This window comes from Cricetulus griseus, chromosome 8, assembly GCF_003668045.3.
Source record: "Cricetulus griseus strain 17A/GY chromosome 8, alternate assembly CriGri-PICRH-1.0, whole genome shotgun sequence".
NCBI classification, from domain to species: Eukaryota; Metazoa; Chordata; class Mammalia; order Rodentia; family Cricetidae; genus Cricetulus; species Cricetulus griseus.
The window spans coordinates 57,062,471-57,090,454 of NC_048601.1; the positions used below are offsets into that span (position 1 = coordinate 57,062,471).

The following is a 27,984-nucleotide window of genomic DNA, read 5'->3' on the forward strand; positions in this document are numbered from 1 at the left end:
TCTCATTCTTGGGGTAATCTGAGCTTTCAAGGATGAGACCTAGGTTAGGTACAAGACTTCTGAGGCACCACCTCAACCAAGGCACTGCTTAAAATGCCTTCCCAGTAAGAACTTTACTCTGGGGACTTTTGGCTCCACAAGCAACTCCCTGTTAAGGCCACCAAGGCTATTCCTCTCTCACTTTCCTTCCTCTGAGCCTCACTGCCTCTGATGATTAATCAAAACCCACCCATTCCCCACTCAAAATACAAAAACAAACAAACAAACAAACAAAAACCTAACTACTTCCAATCTATCCACCCTTCCCCCTTTCAAACTCAACCACTACCTGCTTTCTCTGAGCCAGCCATGCCCACTCTTTTCACATTCTTGGGTCTGGACAGGAGGATAAAGCATCTCTAACCTCTGTTGGAGAGGAAATGCAGCTCGATTCCCAGACTAGTGCAGGCATGACAACAGCCCACAGGAAGGGGATCCACAAGGACAGTCTGACCTCTGAGGGGCATGATTGAGCTAAGAACTTTTCCCCCAGGCCTGTCTGCCTACTAAGACCTTGGTTTAGATGGTCTAAAGACAAGCCAGACCTTCCTCAGCAGAGTCCAGGGAGGCCCCAGGAAAGCTCCTCTGGGACAATGTACTCCATCTGAGAGACCCGTGCTTCCCTCCCCTATGGGTGAGCATGTGAGCTGTGAGGCCTCACCAGCCCCTGGGGCCCCTAGGCCTCCTTAGGGAGCCTCAGCCAGGACTTCTCTGTCTGTTCTGTCTCCTCCACTTCCCCTGGGCCTCCAGGCCAGCTTGTGAGCTGACTGGGGAACTAGAGAATGTCTGCCACTCTTTCCTGGATCTGGGACAACAGCAGGGGGGATAAGGAGGTAGATCCAGAAGGGTCCCCTGCCCTGCCCCATTTTCCAGGCCTAGCCACGTACTTCCTTGTCCCCTCGTTTCAGTAGCTGGCAGAGAGTCGTAATTGAATTTGCAGCTGAGCTGAGAATGAAGAAAGCAAGCTCTTTACATGTCTGGGATTAATTTATCCCTGATGGCGGCCACATCCATGCACTCTCTTCTGCCTGCATTTGCAGCGTGTATTCTGGCTGACAGTGGGAAACACACACATGCACGCAAGCTCAGAGGGAAAGCTGAGGATGTCTGGCCCTCTTGTGAGAATGCCTGTGTCTGCCTATGGTCCGGTCTATGAAGAGTGTGACCGGATAGAGCTGAGTCTGCAGGTGGGTCTGTCCTCAGGATCTGCAGCATTTGGGGTGCTCACAGAAAGTTGTGAAACAAGGTCACCCTAGACTCACTGGAGCAGACAAGGGTGGGTGGTAGTCAGAGCTCGGATGTCAGGGGGTGCCCCAGGTCCTTCCCCACATCTAGCACTTCCTGGTAGCTCCATCACCCTCAGAGTGGAGGAGCTCCTCATCTTCCAGTCTTCTCCAGCAACCTCTCTCAGCATCCTGAGGAGCCCAGAGTGGCTCTGTGAAGGCATGAGGAGCACCTGCCACAGGCTCATCAGTGGAGACCTCATGACCCCAAGGAAGGGCTACCATCATCCCTGAGGTTGAAATGCTGACTGGATATCTGTCCATCAGGACACATAACACTATCTCTGCAGTTCTAGACACCCTGTTGTTAAGCACCAAACCCCAGAAACTCTGTAACCTGGCATCTTCCAGCTGGAGATTCTCTGGCCCTGGAAGAAGTGTGCCACACTGCTCTGGCACTTGGGTCCCTGAGTAGGGTACTCTTTCAAGTAGGACACCAGTGGGAATGCTCCCAAGCCAACCAGCCTGTAGAGAAGGTGTTCCCAAGCCATCTACCTGCCAGTAGTGGTACTCCCAAGCTGGCCATTCTCCAGTGGGGATGCTTCAAAGCCAGCTAGCTGCATCTTCACTTCAGGGGATGTCCAAGAGGGTACTTTCACTGGAGTTTCAGGCAGTGCTGTCCCTTCTTGTTCCCTTTGTCTGAGACATCTTTGATCCCTTCCTCCTCTACTTTGGGGTTAGCCTGGAAGGGAGGACCAAGTAGGTCAGGGTGATGTAGATGATGTAGAAGGCATTTAGAGTCACTACCCTGTGTGTGTGAATGGTCCCACTATATGCCTGTGAATGGTCCCACTATGTGTGTAAACTTGTGTCTGTGTGGATGGTTCTATTCTGTGCCCCTAAACCCCAGTGTGTGTGTGTGTGTGTGTGTGTGTTTGTGTGTGTGTGTGTGTGTGAATGGACCCACTCCTGTGAATAATTTTCTTGTAGACTTTGGTCTTTTACCATTTGTTCTTGGTCAACTTTGAAAACTGATCTTTCAAAAGTTCCCAGGACTATCTGCTGAACCAGCACAAAAACAGTTTCCTACCAAGGCCTGAGCCAGGCAAGGGTGCAGGTGGGTCCAAACCCAGCCTGAGAACAAGGGTTGGGTCAGCTCCTGCCCTCTCCTAGAACGGAACATACCTCCTCCCCCAATACACACACACACACACACACACACACACACAGAGAGAGAGAGAGAGAGAGAGAGAGAGAGAGAGAGAGAGAGAGAGAGAGAGCATTCCCAGGGGCAAAAGCAAGGAAGTGAGGCCAAACGCAGAGGCCAGGTCACAGGGAGGAGGTGGAGTGGATACTGTTTCCCCAGCACAGACCAGGAAAGTCGCTTCGTATGCTCAGTATCCTTCAATGAGGAGGGAACTGACGAGCCAGGTGAACCTTTGCAACACCCTGGCTGTCACCAGCTCCCAGGCAGGGGATACCCACCTGGCTCCTCTGGAAATCCCATAATCCCACATTTATGAAACACGTAAAGAGAGGATTGAGACAAACTTGAGGTCCCCAGAGTTGGGGCACAAATGGGAGGAGCAGAGCAGTCACTCTGTGTGTAGTGCTTTCTTGGTCTGCTCACCTTCCTGTCTTCCCAGCTAGAACTGTCCACACCAGACCAGAAAGAAGTAGAAAATGACGAGTGTTTCAATGTCTACCCAGGTGGGATGTGTATGTGTGCATGTGTTTGTTTGTGTAATGTGTATTTTCACGGGCACATATTTGTGGGTACATGCTTTTGTGTATGCATATACAGTGTTTTGTATGTGTGTATTTGCATATACGGGCTTATGTGAGTGTACAAGTATGAATCTGTATTTGTGTTTCACATTTGCAAGTATACCTATTTTCATGTCTACGTATATGCATGTATGGTGTTTTGTGTTTGTATGTGTATTTGTGCATATGTAACCATTTTTGAATAAGTAATATTTGTATGTACATGATAGTGCTAATGTATGTGCATTGTGTTTGCACATGTGTTTGTGTATATGTGTTTTGTGCAGTCAGCCCTGAGCAAAATTTCTTCAGTGAAAGTAGAGGACCCATGGAAGACAGAGATGTGATCCCAGCTCTGGAGACACATTGTGAGCCAGCAGGCTGCGGCCATATCAGTGCAGTAAGTGCTAAGGAGATCAGGGCCAGGTGGAGCAGGGCAGCATGGGCAGGGGGGAGGTGAGTCACTCCCTCCTGAGGCAGTGAAGGCAGCTGGGTGGGGCTGGAGGCCAGGGGACAGGGAGTAGAGGTCTAAAGGATACTGCAAAAGGCAGGCAGGGCTCTTACTTCAGGGAGGCAGGTGACTGGGCATGATAGTACATGAGCCCTGACACTGGGCTGAGAAGCAGCCTGTTTGCAGGATACTGAAGTGCCGGCATCAGCTCTGCTGACTACTGAGCGTGGGTGTCAGGGAAGCCAGGGCTTTGGTACACTGCTGTGTGCAGCCTCATGCCTGGCAGCGGACCTAAGAGCAGAGCAAGAACCTTGGTCAGCACCATGCAGGGAGAAGCAAGAGTGGGGGACTCATCATGACCCTTGGGGCATAAGGTATCTGTTCTAGCTTCCTTGCTGTCGCTGTGATAAAACACTGACTAAAAAGCAACTTAGATGAGAAATGGGTTTATTTTTCTGACACTTTCAGGTCACAGTCCATCACTGAGGGTACTAGGGCAGGAACTAAAACAGAAATCACCGAAGAATGTCATTGCTGGCTCACATGTTGGTGTATATTCAAGCTAGTTTTCTTATACAGCTGAGGACCACCTGCCCAGGGAGTGCTCCTGTCCATGGTGGGCTCTGCTTCCTATAGCCATTAACAGTCAAGACAATTTCCCACAGGCCAACCTGATGAAGATGATTATTCAGTTGAGACTCTCATGGGCAGATTCTAGGCTGCATCAAGTCATGTTAACCTGGACAAACCTCAGCTCAGAGAGAAGCTGTGCTACAGATGGGTTGGTAGAATCACTCCGGTCAAGGAAAGCCAGAGAAGCTGCCTGTGAGGTCTGCAGTGGGAGATCAGAAGCCATACAAGACCCTGGGGACACTCTAGACTCACAGGCAATCCAGGCCCAGAGAGAAGAGGGAGGTGTGGGTGCTGTGGAAGCTATGAACTGTTTATGAAAAGGCTGAGGAGCCCTGAGCTCTGAGAGCCAGGAAAGGTAGCAGAGGCTTGGGAAGGGTTAGGTAGTGCCTATGCATGAATTAGGAAAAGGTATCATTTCCTGGAGGGTAAGTTAGCTACCAGAAAATGACAGTATGCACTGATTTTATCAGAATAAGACACTTGGATACATCTGTGGGGAAAGTATTGTAATACATAATGTATATAATATGAACTGGGAAGACGACCCGTGGGTGAAGTGCCTGCCACACAAGCATAAGGTTCTGAGTTCAGAGACCCCCAACACCCACTTAAAAACCATGCCTGGTTGTGCATTTCTGTAATCCTCATGCTGGAGAAGCAAAAACAGGCAGGTCCCTGGAGCTCACTGGCTAGCCAGCCTAGCTAATCAGTGAGTTCCAGGCTCAGTAAGAGACCCTGTTAAAAGATGGATCATGGTTAACCTCTAGCTGCATACACACACACACACACACACACACACACACACACACACACACACACTCTACTCATGCACAAAGCATATGAAGTTGTGGTACCCACCTTAATGAGGTGGTGGAATTTTAAACAAGTCTCTGGGAATGAGAGGAGCTCTGCAACCAGGAAATCAACCAAAGGGGGCTTGAGTTGAGAGAATTTGTGACCCTGAATGCAGGGCATCTGGCTTAGAGTCAGACAGCTAAGAGCTTGGCTCCTTCTCCTCCATTCCCCCATGCTCTGTGTCAGCTACAGGCTCAACTCAATCTCAGGAACACACAGCCACTCATGCCATCCCTCTGTTTTCCAACAACAACAACAACAAAAAAGAGCAAGAAGATGTGTCTCCATGTGTGTTTTTATTTGGTAGAAAACCTTTCTGAAATGCCCAAGCCTCCTTCATTTCCCCACCACCTTCCATTGTTACAATGCCCCTTCCCAGAGCTGCCATTGCCAAGGACAGTGGCTTTACTTTGATATGTCTGATAATAATGGGCGGAGAAGAGAGGACGAAGTAAGGCCATAGGGAAGAAGCTTTCTAGAACTTTCTATAAGGGGAGAAAAGAGAGCCTAGCTGCAGATATCTGAATGTATTTGAATCCATTTGTCCAAAAGTGATTGATAAACAGTCTCACTGTCTGCCACAGACAAACCAGACAGTACAGAGTAGCTTGAGACTTATCTGCCATCCCACAGTCCTGGAACCTCTGGCTGGCCATGCAAGATCACTGTGTGATCTTATTCATCCCTGAGGTTCTGGGGCAGGGACCGTATGGCCCAACCTTTGTATGGAGCACTGCTCTCCCTACAGCAGTTCTGAAATCTGAACCATATCCAGACCTTGCCAGGAAGCAGGATGTGTGGAGGGAAAAAGAGCCCAGTTAGGAGCCTGTGCCTGAGCTTGTTGGTGTGGGGATTCCATTTCTTGGGGGGATCTGTCTTTGCAAAACTTTGCTTCCCCTTTCTTGCTTTTGAGTCATAGTGTCAGCCCTTCCTTCAGTGCACCTGCCAGTCTGATCCTTGCCTAGTACCAGCCCCTACTCCACGTATATTATACGTATATGATTTCCTATACAAATGAGTGAGTGAATTTCCTTTAATTTGTGATTACTGAGCCAGCCTTCTGAAACAACCTTCAGATGCCAGCTGCCCAGCATCCTGCTTGGTCTTTGTGCCCTCAGGCCACACTGAGGTGAGTTCCCCAGCTACTGTCTCCAGCAGGACAGACCTCCAGGGTAGTTACATATTTTAGGCTACTCTGTCCCTGCAGGATTCTCATTGCCCAGGAAAAAAAAAAACTAGACTAGAATTAATAATTTTTAAACACACGATTCTGACCAAAATCAGACCACCTTTGCACCCTCCTGTGCTCTCTTGTTGCCTCAGAATGAAGTTCTACTCCTATGTAGGAGTCTTTGGACTGGGCCTTGCCCTTCCTTCTGGCTCTCCCTTCTTCTCTAGAACCACTTGAAGTTTTTCCCTGCCTACTAGCTGACTCCATAGGGCTCCATGGCTCTCTCTCTCTCTCTCTCTCTCTCTCTCTCTCTCTCTCTCTCTCTCTCTCTTTCTCTCTCTCTCTGTGTGTGTGTGTGTGTGTATGTGTGTGTGTGTGTGTGTGTGTCGGTGCTAGGAATAACCTTCTGTTGGCCAGAACACAGTTCATCCCTGTTCAAATGTTACCATTGTGCCCCAAAGAAGGTCTCGCACCCTCCAAGTCCCAGAGGAGTGTGCCTCTCTGAAGCCCCTCCCGCATGAGAAGATGCTTCCTCAGCCTATGGGAGCCATAAGCAACTCACCAGGAGCACCCTTGGAGCCCACCCTAGGCCTGCCATGGGAAGCATTTCAATATCATACATGTTGGCCCAACATGTGTCCCCGGCCATCCATCCCACAGCCCCACTTACATGCTTGAGAGCTGCTTTAACAGCTAGTGTGGTCTCAGGAAGCCGCTTCAAGCCCAACTCTAGGAACACAGCTAACTGTGAACAGAAACCCAACCCAAGGGGTGCAATCAGGGAAAGATCACAAGTCCTTAGATGTGACTGGAACAAGCCTTGCCTGAAGTCTGTCCTTGGGTATATTTCTTGTCTATAAAACCATTGAGTTATTTTTACTCGTCTGAGTAGATTTCCTGTTACTTATCATCCAGAATAGAAAAATAGACAGTGTTCTCAGTAGCCCTCCAGACCCTTCCAAAGCAGTTGGGAGGCTGCAGTTCTTCCTACAGTCTAGCGCCTGGGGAAAACATGGACTTACTTATTTACGGTATGTCTTTTCCTTTCCAAGCTAACATTTTCTCCCTGTCTACAGAAACCACCTCTACTCCTCTGGGTCTCTGATTCTTCCAGGCTGGTGGCTTCCTCCTCCACACCTTCAGAAATGATCAGAGCATCCTATGGGCAAAGCTCCCTAACCCATCCTGAGGCTGAGCAAGCCTTGCTTCTTCTCCTCTGGTTCCTCCAAAGGCTACAATCCCTCCTGACACACACTGTTGGATACAGCATAGACCCAGCAAAGCCTCCTCACTAGGTGGGACCTTCCTAAAAAGTCTAAAGCCCTGTCCCTGATTTGCTTTCTGGGTGAGATGTGTCCCTGGCTTTGGGCTCAGGCAGCAAGCCTTCAGGGCCTGGCTGCCAGGTTCTCTTGGCCCTGCATGAAGCAAGAGTAATAGGGTACCACCTCCATCATGTCAATTGGGTGGCGCCTCAGCCTGAATCCCACAGCCCTGGGAGGGTCAGAGAAGGGGTGAGTAATGGAGGGATGTGGGGGGAGGATCCCTCCAGGGCCCAGGGACCTATGCCAGGGGAATCAGCTCACAGTAGGAAATAGGAGAAGGCCCCTGGTGACAGGGAGAAGCAGCCAGCACTCCCTGCCCCGAGGCAGAGACCTTGGAGCAAAGTCTTCCAGCTCTGCGTTTTCTGAGTTCGGTCCTGCTGCTCCTGAGGATTAGTCTGGTTCCCGCAGGAAATTTCAGAAAAACACCAAGGCCAGGCCTCAGACCACAAGGAAAAGGTGTCTGGATCCAGACAGATATTTTAAGTAGGGTTCAGAAGCAGAAAGGATGAACTGCAGACGTGCCTGTGTCGAGGTCAAAGCCAGAGGTCAGGCCACCCTCCCAGTGGAGTCTCCTACCTGAACAAATGATAGCCTCCCCAGAAAGGTGAGGGTTCAAACGGAGTAGGAGGGAGAGGAGCTCTGCCGAAGGGAGGAGACAAATGATACTGACCACTGGGCCAGATATCAAACCTTAAGGCCTCCAGCCCTAGCAGCTTCTGCCTCCAAAATGCTGGCCCAGAAATGACAACACCCCACTGGCACCCCAATCTTCCCAGACAACCTCCTACCACCCACACAGTCTCCCTCATACAGGGACTGTAGACACACAGTAACATAGTCTGTGGTTCTGTCTGCTTTATACGGAGATAGCCAAGAGTTCATCCAAAAGAGAGTGGGGGTAGGGGAGAATGATGAAAATAGGGTAATCCCAAGAACTCAGTGAGCATGTGCAAGACCACCAGGCCCCATGGGAAAGGAGGAGCAGCCAGTCCTGGGCCAGGAAGCAGCTTGTGACCCCTTCTCCAAGTAGAGTCTTCAGCTAAAGGGCTTCACCAGCTTCATGGCAGCATAGTTCTAGGAGGAAGAGACAAGGATACAGACACATGGTCAGCGTTCAGGGAAAGCTCGGCGGGAGCTGTTGTCACTGGGGCTGGGAGGAAAGCTTCAGGTGAGCTCCTGGGTCTTCACCCCCTGCCTGCAGCCTGTCCTTGCCACCTACCAACCCATGCCAGGCTCCACACTCTACCCCTGTGACACTCTTATCCATCAAGCAAAGCTGACTCTGGCCATTTCCATGATTTCTACCCCCTACTCTCATAGGTACAAACAGGAGGCCCAGGGCTAACCCATCACCCAGTCACTGTCCAGAAAGCCAGAGAGTATGGCCACATAGGACAATCCATAACTGGGGCCAGAGTCAGAGATGGGTCACCCTCCACAAAGCCCTTCCTGCTACAGGTCTGACAGGACCCTCTCCTCCCCACCACTCCTCCCAAACGCCATGAAAACACACAACACAACACAGGGCTCTTAATTGGGACAGTATGTTCTCCAGCGCCGGCCTGGAAAGCCAACCCTGGAAACAAAGCCGGCCCTCCTTCCCCGCCAAATCGCTTCTGCTGCCCCAATCTGGCCCTGCTCCCGGCAGGCTCAGAGGGGCCAGAAGAATCAGAAGTCCCCACCCCACCCCTCCTAGGGGACTCTCCAAGATAGTGGGGGTGGTGCTACAAGATGGGTGCCTTGCACTGTCTAGAACAGGCCCTCTGCCCCACCTGGCCAAAAGCAGGTGAGCTGACAGGCCCAGCTTTCATGAGACAGGCCAGGTGACTAGGGGCTTATACCGACAGAGATGGGATTCTGGGCTGGAGCCAGGCCTTCAAGCAGAACGTGTATAAGCCTAATCCTGTTGGCCCCTGGAGCCTGAAGCCCTGGTCTGAATCCATATGCTCCACATGCTGCTCTGGGAGGTCAGCACATGAAGAAGACACTCAAAGAAAATGAAAGGAGTACAACTTAGCTACTGGAGCCCAGGCATCCGGGGGAGACGCTCTGCTCAGAGTCCCCAAAAGTGCTCCTCACCTGTCTTCAAGAACAGGAAGACCCCAAGCTACAGGGGACTGGCCTGTCTTCCAATCACAGCTCTGAGACCTAGGACAGCCACTCATGGGCCTCAGAGGGTGGGTCCCAGCTAGGCAGGGGCTGCATAGGCACCAAAATAGCCATGGTGATGATACCTGGGACATGCTCCTGACCTCCAAGCCCTTAAGTAAAGGACTCAGCTTTACTCGCAGCAGCTCGAAAAGACAAACAAACCTGACCCAACCCATCCGAAGCCTGGGGCTCACCTAGTCCAGCCCCTCCACACACAGAAGATGTATGGGAAGTCAGTGGATATCTCCAAGTTCTATTCCCAATACCCATGTTGGGTAACTAACTCACAACCACATGTGGCATACATTCTCATATACGCACGCACATAAATAAAATACATCTTTAAAAATAAATAGATGAATAAAAGTTTATCTTTTTCCATCTAAAAAGAACATGAAAACTCTAGTGACAGCCTGACAGTACTTCAGCACCTTCAAGACCTGAAGTGTCAAGAGATGCCAGAGGGCTAGGCATTTTCAGGGGCCTTTGGCAGAGGACAGAGGTTAGGCCCACAACCACCACAGGCGAAGCCAAGGGACTAATGACCCAGAAGCCCTGGATAGTATGGCTGTGGTGGCCCTGTTATCCCTTGGTCAGATGACAGTTGACTTCTTACCAGATGGAAGGGACCCCAAGTGTGCAACCTGACAGTGAGGGACACCAGATATAGCCTCTGCCCACTCCTACTTTCTCCAAGCCCATATTCTAGCAAGGTCCTAGCAAGTACTGTCCTCTGTTCTGCCACCCCACACCTTCCCTTCCCCACCTAGCTCCACTCTACCCTTCAACAGGTTCCCCTACCACCGTAGGCCTAAGCCTCCTGTTGTGTGAATTTCATCCAAACTGATCTTGTTAAGGCTCAGGAGGTAAACAAAACTGACAAGTCTCAGGATGCTCCTGAAACTTACAAGATTCACAAACTCCTACCCCAAGGTTATTCCAGTATTACACAGTGCTAGGAAGAAGAGATTCTCCAACAAGTAGAGCTTCCTGTGCAAGTTATGCAGATAGCTCCAGGAATGCCTATTCTGGGTGTTCCAGGCATGATGGGATGGACTTCTCAGTGGTGCAACTGTCTCTGAGTCTCACCCGCAGGAGTAAGTAACTGCAATCAACTCTCCCGGGAAGTCACACAACCCCTCCTCTCTGCCAGTCCCTTGATAGCCCATTCTTAGCACTTGCTCAATGAGCAAGGATTCCTGAGAGACAAGGCTTTGTCTCCCTACCAGATAGGGTTCTGTCTCCTCCTTGGAGCAGGTCACTGGCAGCCACCAGACTCTGGGAACACATGGTAAACAAGGGACTCCCCCAAGCAGCATCTCCCCACATGAGGCCTGCTCACTCACCGGGAAGGCATAGACAAAGATGCCCAGGAAGAGCAGGAGGATGAAGAGGATGATGAAGAGGATGATGGCACACCGGAAGCGTCGCCACAAGATGAACTTCATGGTCTTGTACGGGGAGGTGAACCACAGGAAAGAGGTATCAGGGCGCCTGGAAGTGAGATCCCAGGGGTCAGCAGAGCTCCTCTGCAGGACTGTTTCCTCCTGACCCTGCTCTCAGCTGGGACAATGGGTCAAACAGCCTGGCTATGGGAGAGGAGAACCCTGCCTCCATGCTCTCTGCCCCTCCTCCCAGAGCCTCTGCACCTGTGTTCTTGGTGCTGCTGAGCCCCATCTTCAGGACCCCTTCCTTGTGCCCCCCTTCCCTTCTGAACCCTTACTCAGCCAAGATCACATGCTTGGGAGTGGGGCTGAACTTCTAGGATGCCCTGCTTGAAGGGTACACTGGCCCCCAGAGAAGCCAGGTTGGCTGCCCCTGTATGCATGGCTGGATATTGGGAGGATAGAGTGGAGAAGCCAAAAGAGACCATTGATTGCACTTACTCACTCCCAACAAAGACCTGCAAACCCCTGCCTTCTATCAGTAAAGCACCTCAAAGAACACGGAGGGCTTTGTGTCTCGATCGTGGCCTTTGTAACATCTGCTGGCTAGCACTGGGCCTTAGGACTTCCTCCTGTATCCATCAGATCCCAGCACACTGGAATAAAGGTGCCTCTTCTTGCTCTCTAACCCCACAGCATGGGGATAGCACTGGGATACAGTGAGTCACCTATGCTCACTTTCAAGAACTCCATGGAGGGTGGTGTCACAGTACTTAGTACCAAAAGCATTGTCAGCAACTGTCCAGAAGGCTGGAGAACTTCAGCTTCCCCTCTCCTGCTTTTTTAGCTGGAATGACCTCATTTAACTTCGGTGAGCTGAATCTCATCTGTGAAATGGGGGGGGGGGTAACTTCCCAGCAGGAGAGATTTCAGGACACTGGACCTAATGTAGTATGCTTGACAGAAACCCACAGAGAATAGCTTCTTTGGAGGCCTGCTTCTTTTTGTTTTGTTTGTTTATGTGTTTGGGATTTTAGGCAGTGTCTTGCTATGTAGCCCAGGTTGGCCTGGAACCCATTATCCTCCTGCATTAGCCTCTCAACTGCCAGGATAACAGCTCTGCACCTTCTGCCTGGCTTGCACCTGCTTCATGAATTAGTTGACGAGCCCAGTGTTTACTTAGGCTGTGTCTATGGCCTGCATCTCTCTAAACCACAGTAAAACTATGTACTGGGTGCCTCCCAGATGGCACTGGCCTGCTTTCTGGGACAACCAACCAACCTTGGTTCCTCTAGCTTCGGATTCATGTTGGGTTCATCCCGACCCTGGCCAGCGGGCCGTTCCTCATGTTCACTCTCTGCAACGATCTCCAAGGTCATTTCCAGCTTGCCCTGTGAACATCAATGGAACCTGGTTGGGGCCTCTGGTCAGTGACCCAGAGCAAAGCCAGCCCAGGACAAACAGAAGGATTACATTGTTTATTTTTATTTTTTAAAATGCAGGATTGTGGGACTAGAGTAGTGGTTCAGCAAGAGTGCTTACTGCTTGTGCAGAGGAACCTGGTTCAATTCCTAGCTCATAGAAGGATAGTGATTCACAACCCCCACACCCTCTTCTGACACCTACTAGACCCTGTATGCCTGTGGCACACATACACACATTCAGACACAAACACAGACACATCAAATAAAACAAACGTGTCATAGTTAGCTTCAGTTGCCTACTTCACGCAAAACTGAAGTCAAATGAGAAGAGAGACTCTCAACTGAGGAATCATCTAGAAAACATTGGCCTTTGGGCATGCCTGTGGATATATTTTCTTAATTGTCTATTGATGTGGATGATGATGTCCCTGGGCAGATGGTCCCGGGCTGTATAAGAAAAGGTAGTTGGGCAAGCCAGAAGAGGCAAGCCAGTGAGCAGCACTCCTCCATAGCCGCTACTTCAGTTCCTGCCTCCAGGTCATGTCTTAAATTCTACCTTGGCTTTCATCGGTGATGGACTGTGGCCTGTAAGCCAAATAAACAAACCCTTTCCTCCTCAAGTTGATTTGTTCATATATATATTCATAGTTTGCTTTTCTGTTACTGGATAAAGTGCCATTTAATATATATATATATATATATATATATATATATATATATATAATGGTACCACATAATGCAAGATTTAACATATATATACATATACAGATATATATATATGTATATATATATATATATATAGAAAGGGGAGTCACCCCACTTATTCTATGTGAAGGTAGGTGTTATCAGCATTCTATTTTACCACTTTAACCTCTCTATTATTTTAACTTATTTTATTAATTTACTTGTGTGTGTGTGTGTGTGTGTGTGTGTGTACACAGGTGTGCATGTGTGCACTGGTGACTGAGGAGGCCAGAAGAGGGCCCTGGATCCCCCTGAGCTGGAGTTGCAGGTAATTGTGAGCCAACCAACGTGGGTGCTGGGAACTGAACTGGGGTTCTCTAGAGTAAGACTGAGCCATCCTTCCAGGTCCCTTACTCATTGGAGCTGCAAGTGTATGAGACACAGCACTGTGTATGCGGCTCCATAGCTTTTCACTCGGGGGGACATTTCACTATATAATTATATATTATTTAAGTTTGGTTTCTAATGATTGTAAAGCATCCTATGGTTGGTTGACCATAATTTATTTAATAACTACTTATTTTGGCTCGTTTTATGTTGTTTTCAACCCTTTGAAATGAATAAATAATAGCACAACAAACATCCTAGAACCTAAAGTTTTAATTTTATCCAGTTATTTTTTGAAACAAGAGTTTAGAAGTGGGACGGCAAAGTCCAAAGGCATAGACACTGTTAAATCCTGCGTTATGTGGAACCCAATTGCTTCCCCACACAGTGGAACAAACCATGCATTCCCTGGCAGAAGGAAGTGAGGTCTGTCTCCCAAAACTTCACCAATGTGAACATTTCTGGTTTGTTTGTTTTGTTAATCTAATTTAATAGACCAAAAAGCGTCTTTTAAAATGGTCCCTTAGTTACTAGGGAAATAACTCTCTCCTCATGTGTAATGAGTGTCTAGGCAGTGAATTAGCTGTGTGTGTAGCTTGCTGACTTTCCCTCTGGGGCACATTTCTTATTGGTTATCACAAGTCTTTGAACAATAAGGACACTTTCGTTCAAAGGCCACTTGAGGGCTGGCCAGCTACTCTCTCTAAGGAACCAGTCAGGGATTAACTTCCCTCCTGGTGCTGCTTTAGACTTCAGGGAAGGACTGTTCATCCTAGACTCTAGCCACCCCTTCCCCACCCACCAGAGCTGACTTATTAGCCAAGAATGTTCCCTGAGAGGGTCCTACACAAACAGAAGAGACATGGCCTCTGTCCATCCAACAGGAAGCCCCAGTCAGAGACACTCAGAACCAATCTCTATAAGGCCATTTGTCCAATTCAACAGGTCTCCCCTACAACAGGGGCCTTGAAAGAGGAAGGCTGAGAATAGGAAGAGAGGGGAAACCTTTTAAAATAGGTTTTTAAAATACCTGCAGAGAGAAGAAGGTCTTGGAGATGGCTCAGTCAATAAAGTGCCTGCCATGCAAGCCTTAGGAGCTGAGCTAGGTCCCCAGAAGCCACACAGAACCCCAGGCATGGTGATGTGTTTGAAATTCCAGGACTTGAGAAGCAGAGACAGGCAGTCCCCTGTGCCTTGCTGGCAAGACAGCCTAACCTAATGAATGAACTGGAAGCCAACGAAAGCCCCTATCTCAAAAAACAATCTTGGCACCTGATGATTAGCATGAGATTGACCTCTGGCTGCACCCTCCAAACCTACACATACACATTAGCATGTGCACACAGAGGTAAGGAATAGAGAGGAGAAATGGAAACTGTTGCCAGCATCCTTGGGTTCCATGGAAGAGACAACCCATGCCCTCCATTAGGCAGAGAGAGACTCACCGCCAGCATCTTCTTCTCACCCTCCTCTGTCACACAAGGCCACCATCCTTTCACTGTCTTCTGCTCAAATAGGGACACAAACCATTCAGGGTGGAAGGTGTCATCCAGCTGGTCCAAGGAACACTTCTCAGCCGTCTTGGCTGGCTTGGGCATGTGGTTGAGATCCAGTTGCAGGGAACCTGCGGCAGAGTGATGCTCTTAGAGGATGTAGCAATCACTGTCCATTTAGGGCCACTCTGGGTGGGCAGATTCAAGAGCTCTTTGTCACCTCTTCAGCTCGTATTCAGGGTTCAGCCAAGGGGTTAGCTCCACCAGCTCCCCCAGCTCCTGTCCTTTTCCTCTTGCTCTTTCCACACATCCTCCCATCATCCATTCATGCATGAGTAGGTAATCTACCCATTCCATTTCCTCACCCTGAGCACAGATGTCCACTTCTGCAGGACGTCTAACTCTACAAACCCTTCACACACCTACGGCCTCCACACACTCATCCATTTATTGGTTTAAAATATATATATATATATATATATATTCATACATGTATATATAATATATATATATATATATATACACATTCATATAGTATAGGGTGTGTGTGTGTGTGTGTGTGTGTGTGTGTGTGTGTGTGTGTGTGTGTGAGTGTGTGTGTGTGCTGATTACGTTTGTTTATTTCACTTGACACAAGCTAGGGTCATCCTGAAAGAGGGAACCTTGATTGAGAAAATACCTCCATTAGAAAATACCTGCAGGCCATTTTCTTGATTAATGATTGATATGGGAGGGCCCAGCCCACTGTGAGCAATGCCACCCCTAGGCAGGTGGCCCTGAGTTGTGTAAGAAAGCATGCTGAACAAGCCATAGGGAGCAAGCCAGTAAGCAGCACTCCCCTGTGGTTTCTGCCTTTGTTCCATGCCTCCAGGTTCCTTCCTGCCTTAATTTCCTGTCTTGGCTTCCCTTGATGATGGACTGTAACCTGTAAACCAAATAAAGGTTTTCCTTGTCAACTTGCTTTTGGTCATGGTGTTTACCCTGGCAATTAGAAAGCAAGCTAAAACAGGGTGCGTGGGTGTGCATGCATATGTATGGGGATGTGTGTGTGCCTGTTCATATATGTAGAAGCCAAAGGCTGATATTAAGTGCTCTAGTGGTTTGAAAAAAAAAAAATGGTCCCCATAGGCCCATAGGGAGTGGCAATATTAGGAGGTGTGGTCTTATTAGAGTAGGTGTGGTCTTGTTCGAGGAAGTGTGTCACTGGGCTTTGAAGTCTCAGATGTTCAAGCCAGGCCAGTGGCTCACTGCTGCCTGCCACCCCAGATACCTCTCCAGTACTATGTCTGCCTTGCTTCCTGCCATGATGATAATGGACTAACTCTCTGAAACTGTAAGCCAGCCCCAATTAAATGTTTTCCTTGATAAGAGTCGCCATGGTCACAGTGTCTCTTCACAGCAATAGGTCCTTAACTAAGACGGGTGTCTTCCTTAGTCACTTTCCACCTCATTTTCGGAGACAGCACTCCTCACTGAATCTGGAGCTCAAAGATCAGCTAACTGGTCAGTGAGCCTGTCTCTACCTCCCGAGCCCTGGGATTGTAGTCACACACTGCCACACTTGCTTCTTTGTGGGTGCTGGAGTCCAAATTCAAATCCTCATTCTTCTGAATAGAAAATACTTTACCCACTGAGCCGTCTGCCAACCCACACTAATTCTAGTTCAGTGGCATTAGAAATAGTCATGATGTTACATAGCTGTCACCATTATATCCAGAAAGTTCTCATTCTCAAAGAGAAACTGCCTGCTAAGCAGAGACTCTCTTGTCCCCACAGCCCTAGATACCAGTGTTGTCTTGTCTGTGTGGACATGCCTCTCATAGTTACAATCGTCTGCCTTTAGGCATCTGGTTTATTTCATTAAGCAAAATGTTTTCAGTCTGTCCAGATCCCTGTATGTCAATATGTTTTTTACAGTTGAATCATATGCTGTAGGGAAACAATACATTTATTCATTCAATCATCTGTTGATGGACATAACTCTCTTCCCCCTATGATGCCTACAAACATCTGGGTGGCTGAAAACTGACATACATAGTCCAAGTTCTCTGTTTCTCTTTTGAGATATAAAATATGTCATTAGAAAATGCAGTCTAGGGGGCTGGAGAGATGGCTCGGTGGTTAAGAGCACTGGCTAATCTTCCAGAGCGACTGGGTTCAATTCCCAGCATCCACATGGCAGCTCACAACTGTCTGTAACTCCAGTTCCAGGGGACCCGACACCCTCACACAGACATATATGCAGCAAAACACCAATGCACATAAAATAAAAATTAAAATTAAAAAAAGAAAATGTAGTCTAGGGTGAAGAAGGGAAATTTGAGGTAGTCTAAAGGCGGTATTAATGGTTTAAGTTTCATTTTTAAAAATCTGTTTATGCAGGGCAGTGGTGGTGCAGGCCTTTAATCCCAGCACTTGGGAGGCAGAGGCAGGCAGATCTCTGTGAGTCTGAGGCCAGTCTGGTCTACAGAGCCAGTTCCAGGACAGGCTCCAAAGTTACAGAGAAACCCTGTCTCAAAACAAAAAACAACAACAGCAAAAAAAGAAACCTGTTTATCGTTTTTAATTTTATTTGTTTTCTCAGTAAAAATGAAATTTTCTTTTGAAATAAATTTTCTATAACCTCATTCATAAAGGATAGATGCCAAAAAGTTTGTTTTTTTTAAAAAAAAGATTTCATACAAAATTTAATCTTCAATTTAAAAAAAAAAATCCACTACACTGAGCATGTTCAAATCTAGAGCCAGGAGCTGTACAACCAAAGACCTCCATCTAATTCCAGATATTTCCAGCACCTAGAAAGAAACCTATGTTTCTGTCTATCAGACAGTGTTCCCCATGCTTCCCACAGTATACCCTTCTCTGCTTTGTGTGTGTGTGTGTGTGTGTGTGTGTGTGTGTGTGTGTGTGTGTGTAAGACAGACAGAGAGAGAGAGAGCATGTTCATGTTGTGCAGACATACATTTGTGTGTACATGTGTCTTTAGAGGCCAGACATCAACCTCAGATGTTGTTCCTCAGAGGATGTCCACCTTGTTTTCTCTGAGACGAGGTCTTCACCAGCATGGAGCTGGCCAAGTAGACTATGCTGGATGCCTAATGAGTATCAAGAATCTGCCTGTGTCTATCTCCCCAGCTCTGAGATCACAAGTAAGTGCCGCCACATCTGGCTTAAAAAAAAAAAACAAAAAAAAAAAACCATAGGTTTGGGCTTGAAGCCAAGGCCTCAAGCTCGCACAGCAAGCAGTTTTCTGACAGAATCACCTCCCCAGCCTTCTTCCCCTCTTTACATCTGTCGGGTGTGGACATTGCATAGATGTGGACTTATCTAGTACTTGTCTGTCTTTCCTCCTGTCACTTAGCATGTTTTCAAGGTCCATCAAATGGAGTCGGGAGCAGTACCTCTTTTCTTCATGTATGTGAACAATATCCCATGTATGGACAGACCATGCTTCATCATCTTCCTACTTTGGGGAGGGCTGTTACTAACCTGTTTCTCTCCCAGCACCTCTTGCTGGCCTCATACCATTCCTCCTTGGTTTCACACCTACCCTTCAGCCCAGCCCCCCATGCCTCAGCTTGTCTTCTCCGGCTTTCCAGCCAAGCCCTGATCATTAGGACAGTCTCTGAAGCACAAAGATAAACAGTGACCTGATCCTCACAATTTCTGGCCTCTGTATTCCTAGACTGGCAGGACCTGGGACCTCCCTGTCAGCAGTAAAGCCAGACAACTGCGATAACCTGCGTACCCCTGCAATGGTTTCTGTCCATGTCCCTGAACTTCCTCAGGAGTCCCACTGTCTAACATGGCTCAAGGATCACCTCTGCTAAGGACCACTCCAGGGCCACCCTGATCTGGCATTGTTCTGTGTTACTTGCTTCACTTACCCTGGGGACCCAGTGACCCTGACCTTCTGCACAGGCTTCTTGAGGGTCCACACACATGACAGGGGTTCTGGGAAGCTCGGATGATAGAAATGAGGCTTACCCAAAAAGTCATCAAAGGAGAACTTGTCATTGTCCCAAATCTGGAAGACCACGCGTGCTGGGATCTTGCTCTCTGTCTTGTCGAGTCTCCAGAAGGCATCCTGACCGAGAGGAGAATCAAGGAAATAAGGTTAGAAAAATTGGTCCCAAGGCTGCAAACAGAGAAGCCCGTCTATCCTGGAAGGCTACAAGGCAGAGACTGTGGAGCAGAGTATCCCTGAGGGTCATGTCCAAGCCAAGTCCCAGCAGGAAGAAAAGGAAGGGCCTGCCAGTGTCAGGGGTGTGATAGCTGGTTTTTAATGTCAACTTGCCACTACTTAGAATCACCTGAAATGAGTCTCAGTTAAGGAACTGTCTAGATGAGCCTGGCCTGTGGGGAATTATCTTAATTGTCCATTGATGTAGGAAGGACCCAGCCCATAGCCGGTGGCACCATTCCCTAGGCTGGGTCCTCAACTATCTTCCAACAACCTAAGGAGATGCAAACTGAGAAACCCAAAGTACACAGAGTGCCCAAGGGCACAGAATAAGGATTCAAACCCAGGCAGTCAGGTCCCAGGGTCCTTCACTCATGGGCTTTGCACATGCAGTCTCTGAGATATGTAGGCTGGCAGAGGGCATCAGCGTATACCCCCAGCTGTCACTGGGAGGAAGCAAAGCACACTGCTGTAAGTAGCTGATACCGAGGCAGGTCTCCAGATCCTCCCTCCCACTCCTCCAGCCTACCTCCACCACCAGCCTGCCAGGAAGTTTACCCTTCCTGCTGGAAGAGAAGGACACTTCTCCTCCTGACCTCTGTCCCATAGCCCACAGGTCAGTTCCTTCTGGAACCAAGCATCTGAGAGGTGTGAAGTGAGTTGGCCAGTGGTTCTAAGCACTGTCCACCTAAAGGACTGTCACTGGGCTTCTCTGTTCATGGTGAATCTATCTACCTGAGCAGGGAGCATGTACAGGATACATCCTGTAGGGTCAACCTGAGACATGGATCCGTATCTCCTGGTACAAGCTAGGGATTAGAGATGGGTAGCCCAGGGAACCACAAGATGCCATGGAGATGGTTAATCTTCATTGTCAACTTAACAGTACTTAGAATAAACCCAGGAAACACACATAGAGGTGAGTCTGTGAAGGTGTTTCCAGGAAGGTTTAACAGAGGAAAAACACCCTCACTGCAGGAGGCATCATCCCATGGGTTGGGTTCCCAGAATGAATATAAAGCAGGAAATGAAGAGGAAAGCTAAGTACTAGCACCCCACCCCCATCCTTCTCCCTGCTTCCTGTTCTCTGCAGATATTAGCAGTCACTTCACATTCCCCATACTACAGAGTCACATCACTATGCATTCCATGATAGACTGTCTCCCTTTAAACCACGAGCCAAAATAAACTTTCATCCCTGACATTTCTATCAGGTACGGTGTCACAGTGTCACAGCAACAGCAACAAGTAAATAATGAACCTATCAAACCTGCCTTGAACACTCTAGCCTCCACAGTCACACAGAACTCGCCAAGCTTCCTAAGGGAAGACCATGGTCACTGTCCACAAAGAGTGGCCATTGTGCATAGTGTCATAACCTGGGCTGAAGCCTGCATTGAAGGAAAGCAGACCAAGGCTGGCCCGGCCACCCCTGTCTGTCTTTGCCTCCTGCTCGGCTGCCTGGCCCAGGCTCCTGCAGGTGCCTGCTTCCTCTAGCCAGCTTTTACAGCCAGCTCCAGGCTGCCTGCAGGGCCTCCAGCAACCTCCATTCCTCAACAGGCTGGTTTACGGGCTCAGTAATGAGCCCGAGGTTCAAACAGCCCCTGGTGGGAGCAGCTGGTCAGGGGCTCAGCCCGGGGAATGAGCCCCCCATGTCCCAGGCGCTCATTATGCTCCCGGCCTGGGCCCTTTTACTAGCTGTTTATTTGCAGGGTGGGGGCCTGCCTGCATGGCAGGCCCCAGTGGGTGTGCTGGACTCCAGGTGGGGAATAAGGCTGAACAACCAGCGGTGGTTCAAAAAAGTGGGATGAAAGGAGACCTTGTACTTTATGACAGTCTCGTCTGGTTAATGGGGTCCCTGGAGGGCCCACCCGACTGCCAGGGGCCCCAAACCTCATGGCAGAGGGCTGCTTCTGCAGCAGAGCCTGGGAGCCCACAGTCTTTGCAGCCCCTGCCCTCACCCACCCCATCCTGTCCTTCAGACCAGCTAATCAGTGCCCCACTGTGGGCAAACTCCACCTACCTCTCAGGATCCACCCCTAGATGTGCCTACTAGCCCTGCTACCCTCCTGGCTGTTTCTTCTTGGTCCATCCCTCCTGCTTCCAGCCATCCTCTGTGAGAGGATTTGTCTTCTCCTCCTCCCTAGATGTCTCCTCACTCCTGGGCACCTTTCTCCTCTGCATCCTACTCCCTTTGTGGGCTCACCCTTCTTCTACCAGGCCAGCCACACTCTTTCCAGGTAGCCTATTCAAGTCATTCTGTTTGGACTCCCCCACCCCACCCCTGTGAGTCACTCAGCCTCCCTTTCTTACCAGGGCCTTCAATGGAAACAAAACTCCATGCCAGAGCATGGCTACTCCAGCTGTTAGCCAGCATCTACAACTGGGCCCTCAGAACTGCCAGGTGACAATTCTCAGCTACCAGCTAGTACTCCCTCACCCCACCCCTCCTCCACTCCCTCTGTAGGCAGCCACATGTGTGTGCATGGGTTCATGTCTCTCATCATCATTACAGCTACTCCCCATTTTTCCACCCATCTCAAATCACTTGTCATAGTGCCAAATTCTCTTCTTACTTCACTGAAGGAAACAGGAAGCCCCTGCTCCAGACATGCCTAGCCACATCCCCCCAATGTGGTAAAAAGGCTGTGGTCCCTCCCAATCAAGCAACCAATGCACATCTCTGCCTTAATTTCTCCACCTGGGCCTACCTACCCCCTTGTAGGGCTCACTGAGCCCTGGAGATGCTGTGTGCAATGCTTGGTCCTTTCTGCTTTGCTCCTAGCGTCACCCTCCCTGTCCACAGCTAGAGAGGCACTTCTGTGTTTGATGAAGGCTCTCAGACAGACACGGTATCTGCTTATTAGGGAAGTAGGCTTGTAATAGACAAACCCCAAGGAACGGCAAGCTCAAAACTTACAGAGAGACTGGGCACTGCTGGACTTTACACAACCTGGCTGCTAAATCTGGCTTTGTTTTCTGGTGGCCTCTACTGCCATCTCTGAGTTGAAGAATCCCTTTAGCCCTGATAAATCCCTATTCTCTTTTTGATGGCTTCTAAATGTTTGGCAGGACACTCTGTTTTCTCTGAGGTGCAGGTGACTCTGTGCGTTGGGCTGGGAAGTCTCAGGCAGGGGAGATGCAATGAAGAGAATTCAGAGGGTGAGGAAGCCAAGTGCATTTTGAATTTCCTTCAAGGTAAAGCCACACTGCAGCCTGCAGAGACAGGCATCACTGAGGCTATAATGTCAGGAGCATGAGCTGCCACTGGGTAGAAGCCAGACCAATAGGACCTAAGCATATAAGCTGAGAGGGGAACACCTCCAGACAGCCATTAGTGTCAAAGGGTTGAAAGCATCATTAGACCTTCCTGAAATGATCCTGGCTGAAGACCCACATGATGCCACACCCAAGCATTGTGCTCTACTGTCCTCATGGGATACACCAGGTGTGGGGAAGAGGCTGCCACCTTGAACTTGGACCATCCAAGACTGGAGAGACCAATGTTTAGATGAGACCTAAATTTAAAGCTGCCGAGAATCTAAGCAACACACCCCCTTGCAGGCCAGCCCTGCCCCCCAAGGAGTACACAGCTGGCTCTACCCTCTGCCCCTGTGATGGCCACGCTGGGCCTCCAGACTCATCTGCCTCAGATCCCAGGTTCTACCATGCTGCTAGGTTTATGTGTGGAATGGTGCAATAGACAGAGGCAGCAGGACTTGAACTTGGCTGTGTGTTAGGTGTGTGCTGTGTGCTTGTGAGTCATCTTGGAAGGTAGAGACACTGGCAACCATAAGATTAGCAGAAAAGGAAAGAGACGCGGGGTGCAGAGATAGTGACAACACCCTCGAGGGTAACAGAGATGGTCAGAGCTGCAGGGGTAGTAGAGAGGATGCAACAGTATGAGCTATGTTGCTAAGGGTGCCAGGAATCACATTAGCAGTGGGAAGCCCCAAGAGCCTGGTCCCCACACCAAGGGTCACTCACCTTCTTGGCTACAGCACAGACTTGCTCGGCAGGCAGATAGTCGAAAGGAAACACAAACCTCCAGTTGAAGTTGCCCTCACCACCCAGGGAGCGGTAGTGTACGTCTGTCTTCTGTTTGTGTTCTTCAAACCCCACCATCCAGCTAGCCACACATGGAAGAGGGTGGCCTTCATCAGTCTAAAGCTCACAAATTCTAAGACATTCCACAGACCCCCACAACCAGAGGGGCAACCTCGACTTGGACCAATGAAGACTTGTGAGAGTGAAGGAACTTGGTAAAGGCATTCCCAAGAAATCTCCATGGTGCCCACAACACACCACAGAATGGGACCATCTAATGTCTCAGCTCCCCAAGAGCATCCTCAGTCCTTGCTATTTAAGCTGGAAGAAATTTGAGGGAAATGACTCCTGAAAGGTGCAGGACACCCCTGTGAGACCCTCCTTGAAGTGGTATCTTCTCCAACTCCACACCACAGATCTGCACAGACAGCACCCCCACTCCACCCCCAGGAGCTAAGAGGTGCCAGGACCAGCCCAAGTGGAAAATGATGAAATCCTACCCCTTCACATAGATGTCACTCATCTTCTCCCCCGTGAGGCTGAGGTCGTCTAAGATCACATCTTTTGTGTTCCAAATAATACAACGCAGGAAAAACCTGTGTGTTGGGAGGGGTAAGAAGAAAGATATTCCAGCAAAGAATGTGATGTCCCCACATCCATCCCAGGAGTCCTTCTACCTGGTTGCCTGGACCCAGACCCAAACAAGCTGTGTTCCAAGATTCCAGTGGCTCCAATCTGTGTCCAACAAGCAACCTTCTTCCCCTTCTCCCACAGTTGCTATTATGGCCTTCCTGCCTCCAGCACAGCTAGCAGCTATGGCCAGGTCTGTTACCTTCTAGCTTTCCTTGGGGTGATGTTAAAAGGAGGTCCAGGCCTGCCCAGAACCTTTGGAAATAGGTCAATCCACATCTGTAACTTCCCCTGTAAAGACATGAGCAATTCATTCATGTTTTATAAGTGTGTGTGTGCACACGTGAGCACACACACACACACACACACACACACACACACACACACACACACACACACACATTCACTATTGCATCCATAGTTTCTGTACCTGCCTAGTATACACACCTGGGGATCAGGCCAGAGGAAATGAAACTCAAGCCTGCCTGCTTGGCTGCCAGAAACAGGCTCAGCACTCAGAAAAGAAGGGACCTAAACAGTTTGATGCAAGACCCACTACAGAGCAGAGAACACTGGCCTCCAGGCACAGGCTGCTCAGAGACAATGATGTGTTAACTGCAGTTCAGGGTGCTGAGAATGACCCATGCAATGCCACAGAGGGCCAGGGAGCCAAGGTTTAGTCATAAGGACTCAGATCCCTGTGACAGAAGCCACTTTGCCCACCTACCTCTCTCTCTACAAATCCAGGAAAGTGTCTCTCTTAAAATGCAAGAATTAAAGTAACTTGGTTCAGTAATGTCTGCAGGATCATGGGACTGGAGGACAGGAGAGTGTAACCTGGGCTGCTTTAGGAGGCTGGGTGCCAGCCCTTCTAGGAAAGAGCTGCTTCTCTTAAAGGCATCCTCAGAGCTTCCCCTGACTTTTCTCCCTTCTCCTCATGCTGCCCTGAGCCCACACCCTCCAACCAGCCTGGCTGCCAGTCTTAAGCTTGCTCTCTGTGTTCACCTGTCTTCCAAAATGGAAGCCTCCAGGCCTCCTGCCCACTTTTGGTGGCCATTCTAGAAGTCCTGGATCTAGTCTGAGCCATCAACTGTAGCTCAGAAAGGATGATCTTCTGGGACTAAACCACTAACAATGGCAGACAGAGGACACCCTTAGGTAGGGTTGAAATGGAAAGGCTTCAGACTCCCAGGCAGGAATCCAGGCCCACATGTGCTCAAAGCAAGTGCTAGCTTTGTTCCCCAGGCAGTAAAGGCCAGGCTACAAAAGCCCATGTAGATGGCTCCGTGAAGAAATGAGCCGTGAGTGACAGAGAGTGACAGATCCCCACTGGTAACTTGACAGTTCTGGCTATCCTTAGAATGTAGTTCTCTGGGGCCCAGGGACTCCACAGCTCAAGGGACAAGGATTTACCTGCTCAATGTCTGGCTGCAGAGGGCTGTAAAGAGGCCGGGATTCCACGTGCTCAGGGACTAGGCCTTGTTGCTGAAGGACATGCAGGGCTAGGCGTTCCTCTACTGGGCCTAGGTGTGGGTTTGGGAGTCTTCCAGCCTCTGCCCCAGAGAAACAAAAAGTGACTAGGGATGTGAGAGATAAGACAGCAGGGCTGCCTTCCTCTTCCTGGTGGCCGCAGGGAATCCCTCTTCACAACAGACATCCCCACAAAGGTGTGCTGTACTGGTCTTTATGCCTCCCTTTCTACGAATGAAACACCACTGCCCACAGGCGCTAGGCTTCAAATACTGTTCTAGAAAATCTTACTTTCCATCCACACAATCTTCCTTGTCTTCCAAAGTCCACTCATCCACCTGGTCTTAACAACACCCAACTCTGAGCCCCAGTGACCTGTACACCCAAACCTGGTGCCTCATGCCAGTCCACAGAAGGCGTTCTGTGATGGCATAGCTACACTCAGGGGTCACAGTGAATGCTTCTGCAGAGGGCCCATGTGCCAGCACTGCTCACAGAAACGTTAGCACGCCTGATCCCTAGAAAGACCCTTGCAACTGAGTACCACTGCCATCCACATTTCACAGACATGAACCCTGCAGAAGCCCTACACCCATGCATCAGGACAGCTGGGATCCTACTCAGTTAGAAAAGGTAAATACATGCTTCTTCTACCTCCTGTTTCCTGTGGGGCAGCTCCCTACTGCCAGATGATTTGGAGACAGGTGCTATGCATGGGAAGAAGCCAGGTTCATCTCTGTGCCAGATGCCTTGGCTATAGGAGTACAGGAATAATGGACACGTATGCACCCACACACCCACACACCCACTCATGTATGCTATTAGGTCACTGTTCTTTGGAGCCAAGCACACTGTCATATGGTGTGTGCAGGAGTGTGGCCTGCACCCAGCTGCCTGGTAACTTTGGGAAGATCGTTAAGTACCTCTGGCCTCAATGGCTGCATCTGTAAGGTGAGGCAGATGCTGGACCTCAGGATTTTATGACCTAAATCCCCTGTGCTAAAGTTGCTAGCAGAGCAGTGGGTGCCCCTGGAGGAAATGAGACTCCCCCCTCAACCAGATGCACATTCTTAATGGCTGAGCCTGGCTCAAGCCCTGGGAGAGTCGGGAACACAGACCAAGGAGGAGGGGGTGGGGCACAGGCATCAAAGCCGTCATTTCCTTTTATAACCTCAGCACCAGCCCTGACATCAAACATAGCTGCAACAAGCAGGAGGCGCAGGGCCAGCTGGGCCTGTAAACACCTCAGGGAGTTGGAACTGCTCTGGGTGGGCGATGTGGGAGTGTGGGCATCTCAGACACATGGAGAGCATGTGGTGAGGATCTCAGCTACCACACTGGACAGAGCCAAGGGCAAGCATGGGGTGTGGCAAGGCCTGTTGACTGTCCTGGTGTAGGGGGTTGGAAATGTTCGCCAAGGTCAAGCAAGCCGACTAGCATAACTCAATAGCAGGATCTCCTCAGAGGTGGATGTACCACAAGGTCTGACCAAAGTCTGACCACTGAAGCCAAAAGGAGACAGATCCTGCCCCTGACCTCAGCCCCACCTGCTCACTCGCCTTCTGTTCCAGTTTGCTTTCTTTTATGATGATAAAACGCTCTGGCCAAAAGCAGCTTAGAGGAGGAAAGGGCTGATTTGGCTTACACTTGCTGGTTATAATCTATCATTGGACAGTCAGCACAGGAACTGAAGCAGAAACCACAGAGGAACGCTGCTCACTGGCTCACTCACCCACTTTTTTCCATAGCCCAGGTCCACCTACCTAGCGATAGTGCCACACACAGTGGGCTGAGCCCTCCCACATCAATCAAGACACTCTCTCATAGACTTGGCTGCAGACCAACCTGATCTAGACAATTCCTCAACTGAGGATCCTCTCAGATTACTCAGTTGACAATCAAGGCTAACCAGGACACCCTCAGAAGACTTCACCATGGCCCTGGACAGAGATCTGACCTGGCTCCACCCTGACCTGTGACCTACAAACTGGTACCCCTTTACTCTGCTGATACAGGGTGTGTCCATTTGAGCCTTTCTGATGAGACAAAGCCCACCATGGTTAGGACAATAGAGAAGCTCACCTATCTCCTCAATGGTGTATTCCTTATCCTGAAATGTCACTCGGTCTGTCCTGTAGACAGGGGCCTTGACCCTGTGCTGCTGGCAGAAGAGCTGGAGGAGTTGTGAAGGGCGGAGTTGATCTCTCCACTGGTTTGGTCCAGAGCTGAGGCCCAAGTACAAGATTAAGATGAGACATTCCAAGAACACAGAGTGAGGAGCTTCCAGTAGACTCTGTACCCCACATTCATTCAACACTGCTCACACTTCACTGTCATAGCCTGTTTCACAGAACAGAGGCCCAAAGAGCAAAGGACTGAAGCATGCATGAAACTGGAACTCAAATGCCACACACAAATGTCCCTGGCAGTCACAGGACCCCCTCAGACACAGTTGAAGCATGTGTTTCATGCTATTTTCTCCTTTCCCTCTCTCTATCACCCCTTCCTCTCTCCTTCCAGGTACCCAGTCCCCTGCAGACCTTGGTGCACGTCACAAGAGACTGAAGCCAGGTGTGGTGGCACATGACTTTTATCTCAGCACTCAGGAGGCAGAGGCGGGTGGGATCTCTGAATCCAAGGACAGCTTGGTCTACCTAGTGAGTTCCTGG

The 27,984-nt window shown here is 49.5% G+C and overlaps 1 protein-coding gene across 4 annotated transcripts in view; it reads right to left on the bottom strand.

Moving 5' to 3' along the window:
• Positions 1 to 8,296: 8,296 nt before the first annotated feature.
• Positions 8,297 to 27,984, bottom strand: part of Dysf (dysferlin) — a 199,811-nt gene continuing 180,123 nt past the window's right edge. For all 4 annotated transcript variants that reach the window (XM_027428547.2, XM_027428543.2, XM_027428546.2 and 1 more), the window contains 10 exons: positions 27,398 to 27,540; positions 25,259 to 25,398; positions 24,048 to 24,136; positions 23,716 to 23,811; positions 23,156 to 23,297; positions 18,973 to 19,072; positions 14,938 to 15,116; positions 12,279 to 12,388; positions 10,959 to 11,106; positions 8,297 to 8,535 (listed from right to left, as the gene is read on the bottom strand). In XM_027428547.2, the coding sequence (XP_027284348.1) occupies positions 8,497 to 8,535; positions 10,959 to 11,106; positions 12,279 to 12,388; positions 14,938 to 15,116; positions 18,973 to 19,072; positions 23,156 to 23,297; positions 23,716 to 23,811; positions 24,048 to 24,136; positions 25,259 to 25,398; positions 27,398 to 27,540 (1,186 nt within the window). In that variant the 3' untranslated portion in view covers positions 8,297 to 8,496. The remainder of the gene's footprint in view (positions 8,536 to 10,958; positions 11,107 to 12,278; positions 12,389 to 14,937; positions 15,117 to 18,972; positions 19,073 to 23,155; positions 23,298 to 23,715; positions 23,812 to 24,047; positions 24,137 to 25,258; positions 25,399 to 27,397; positions 27,541 to 27,984) is intronic.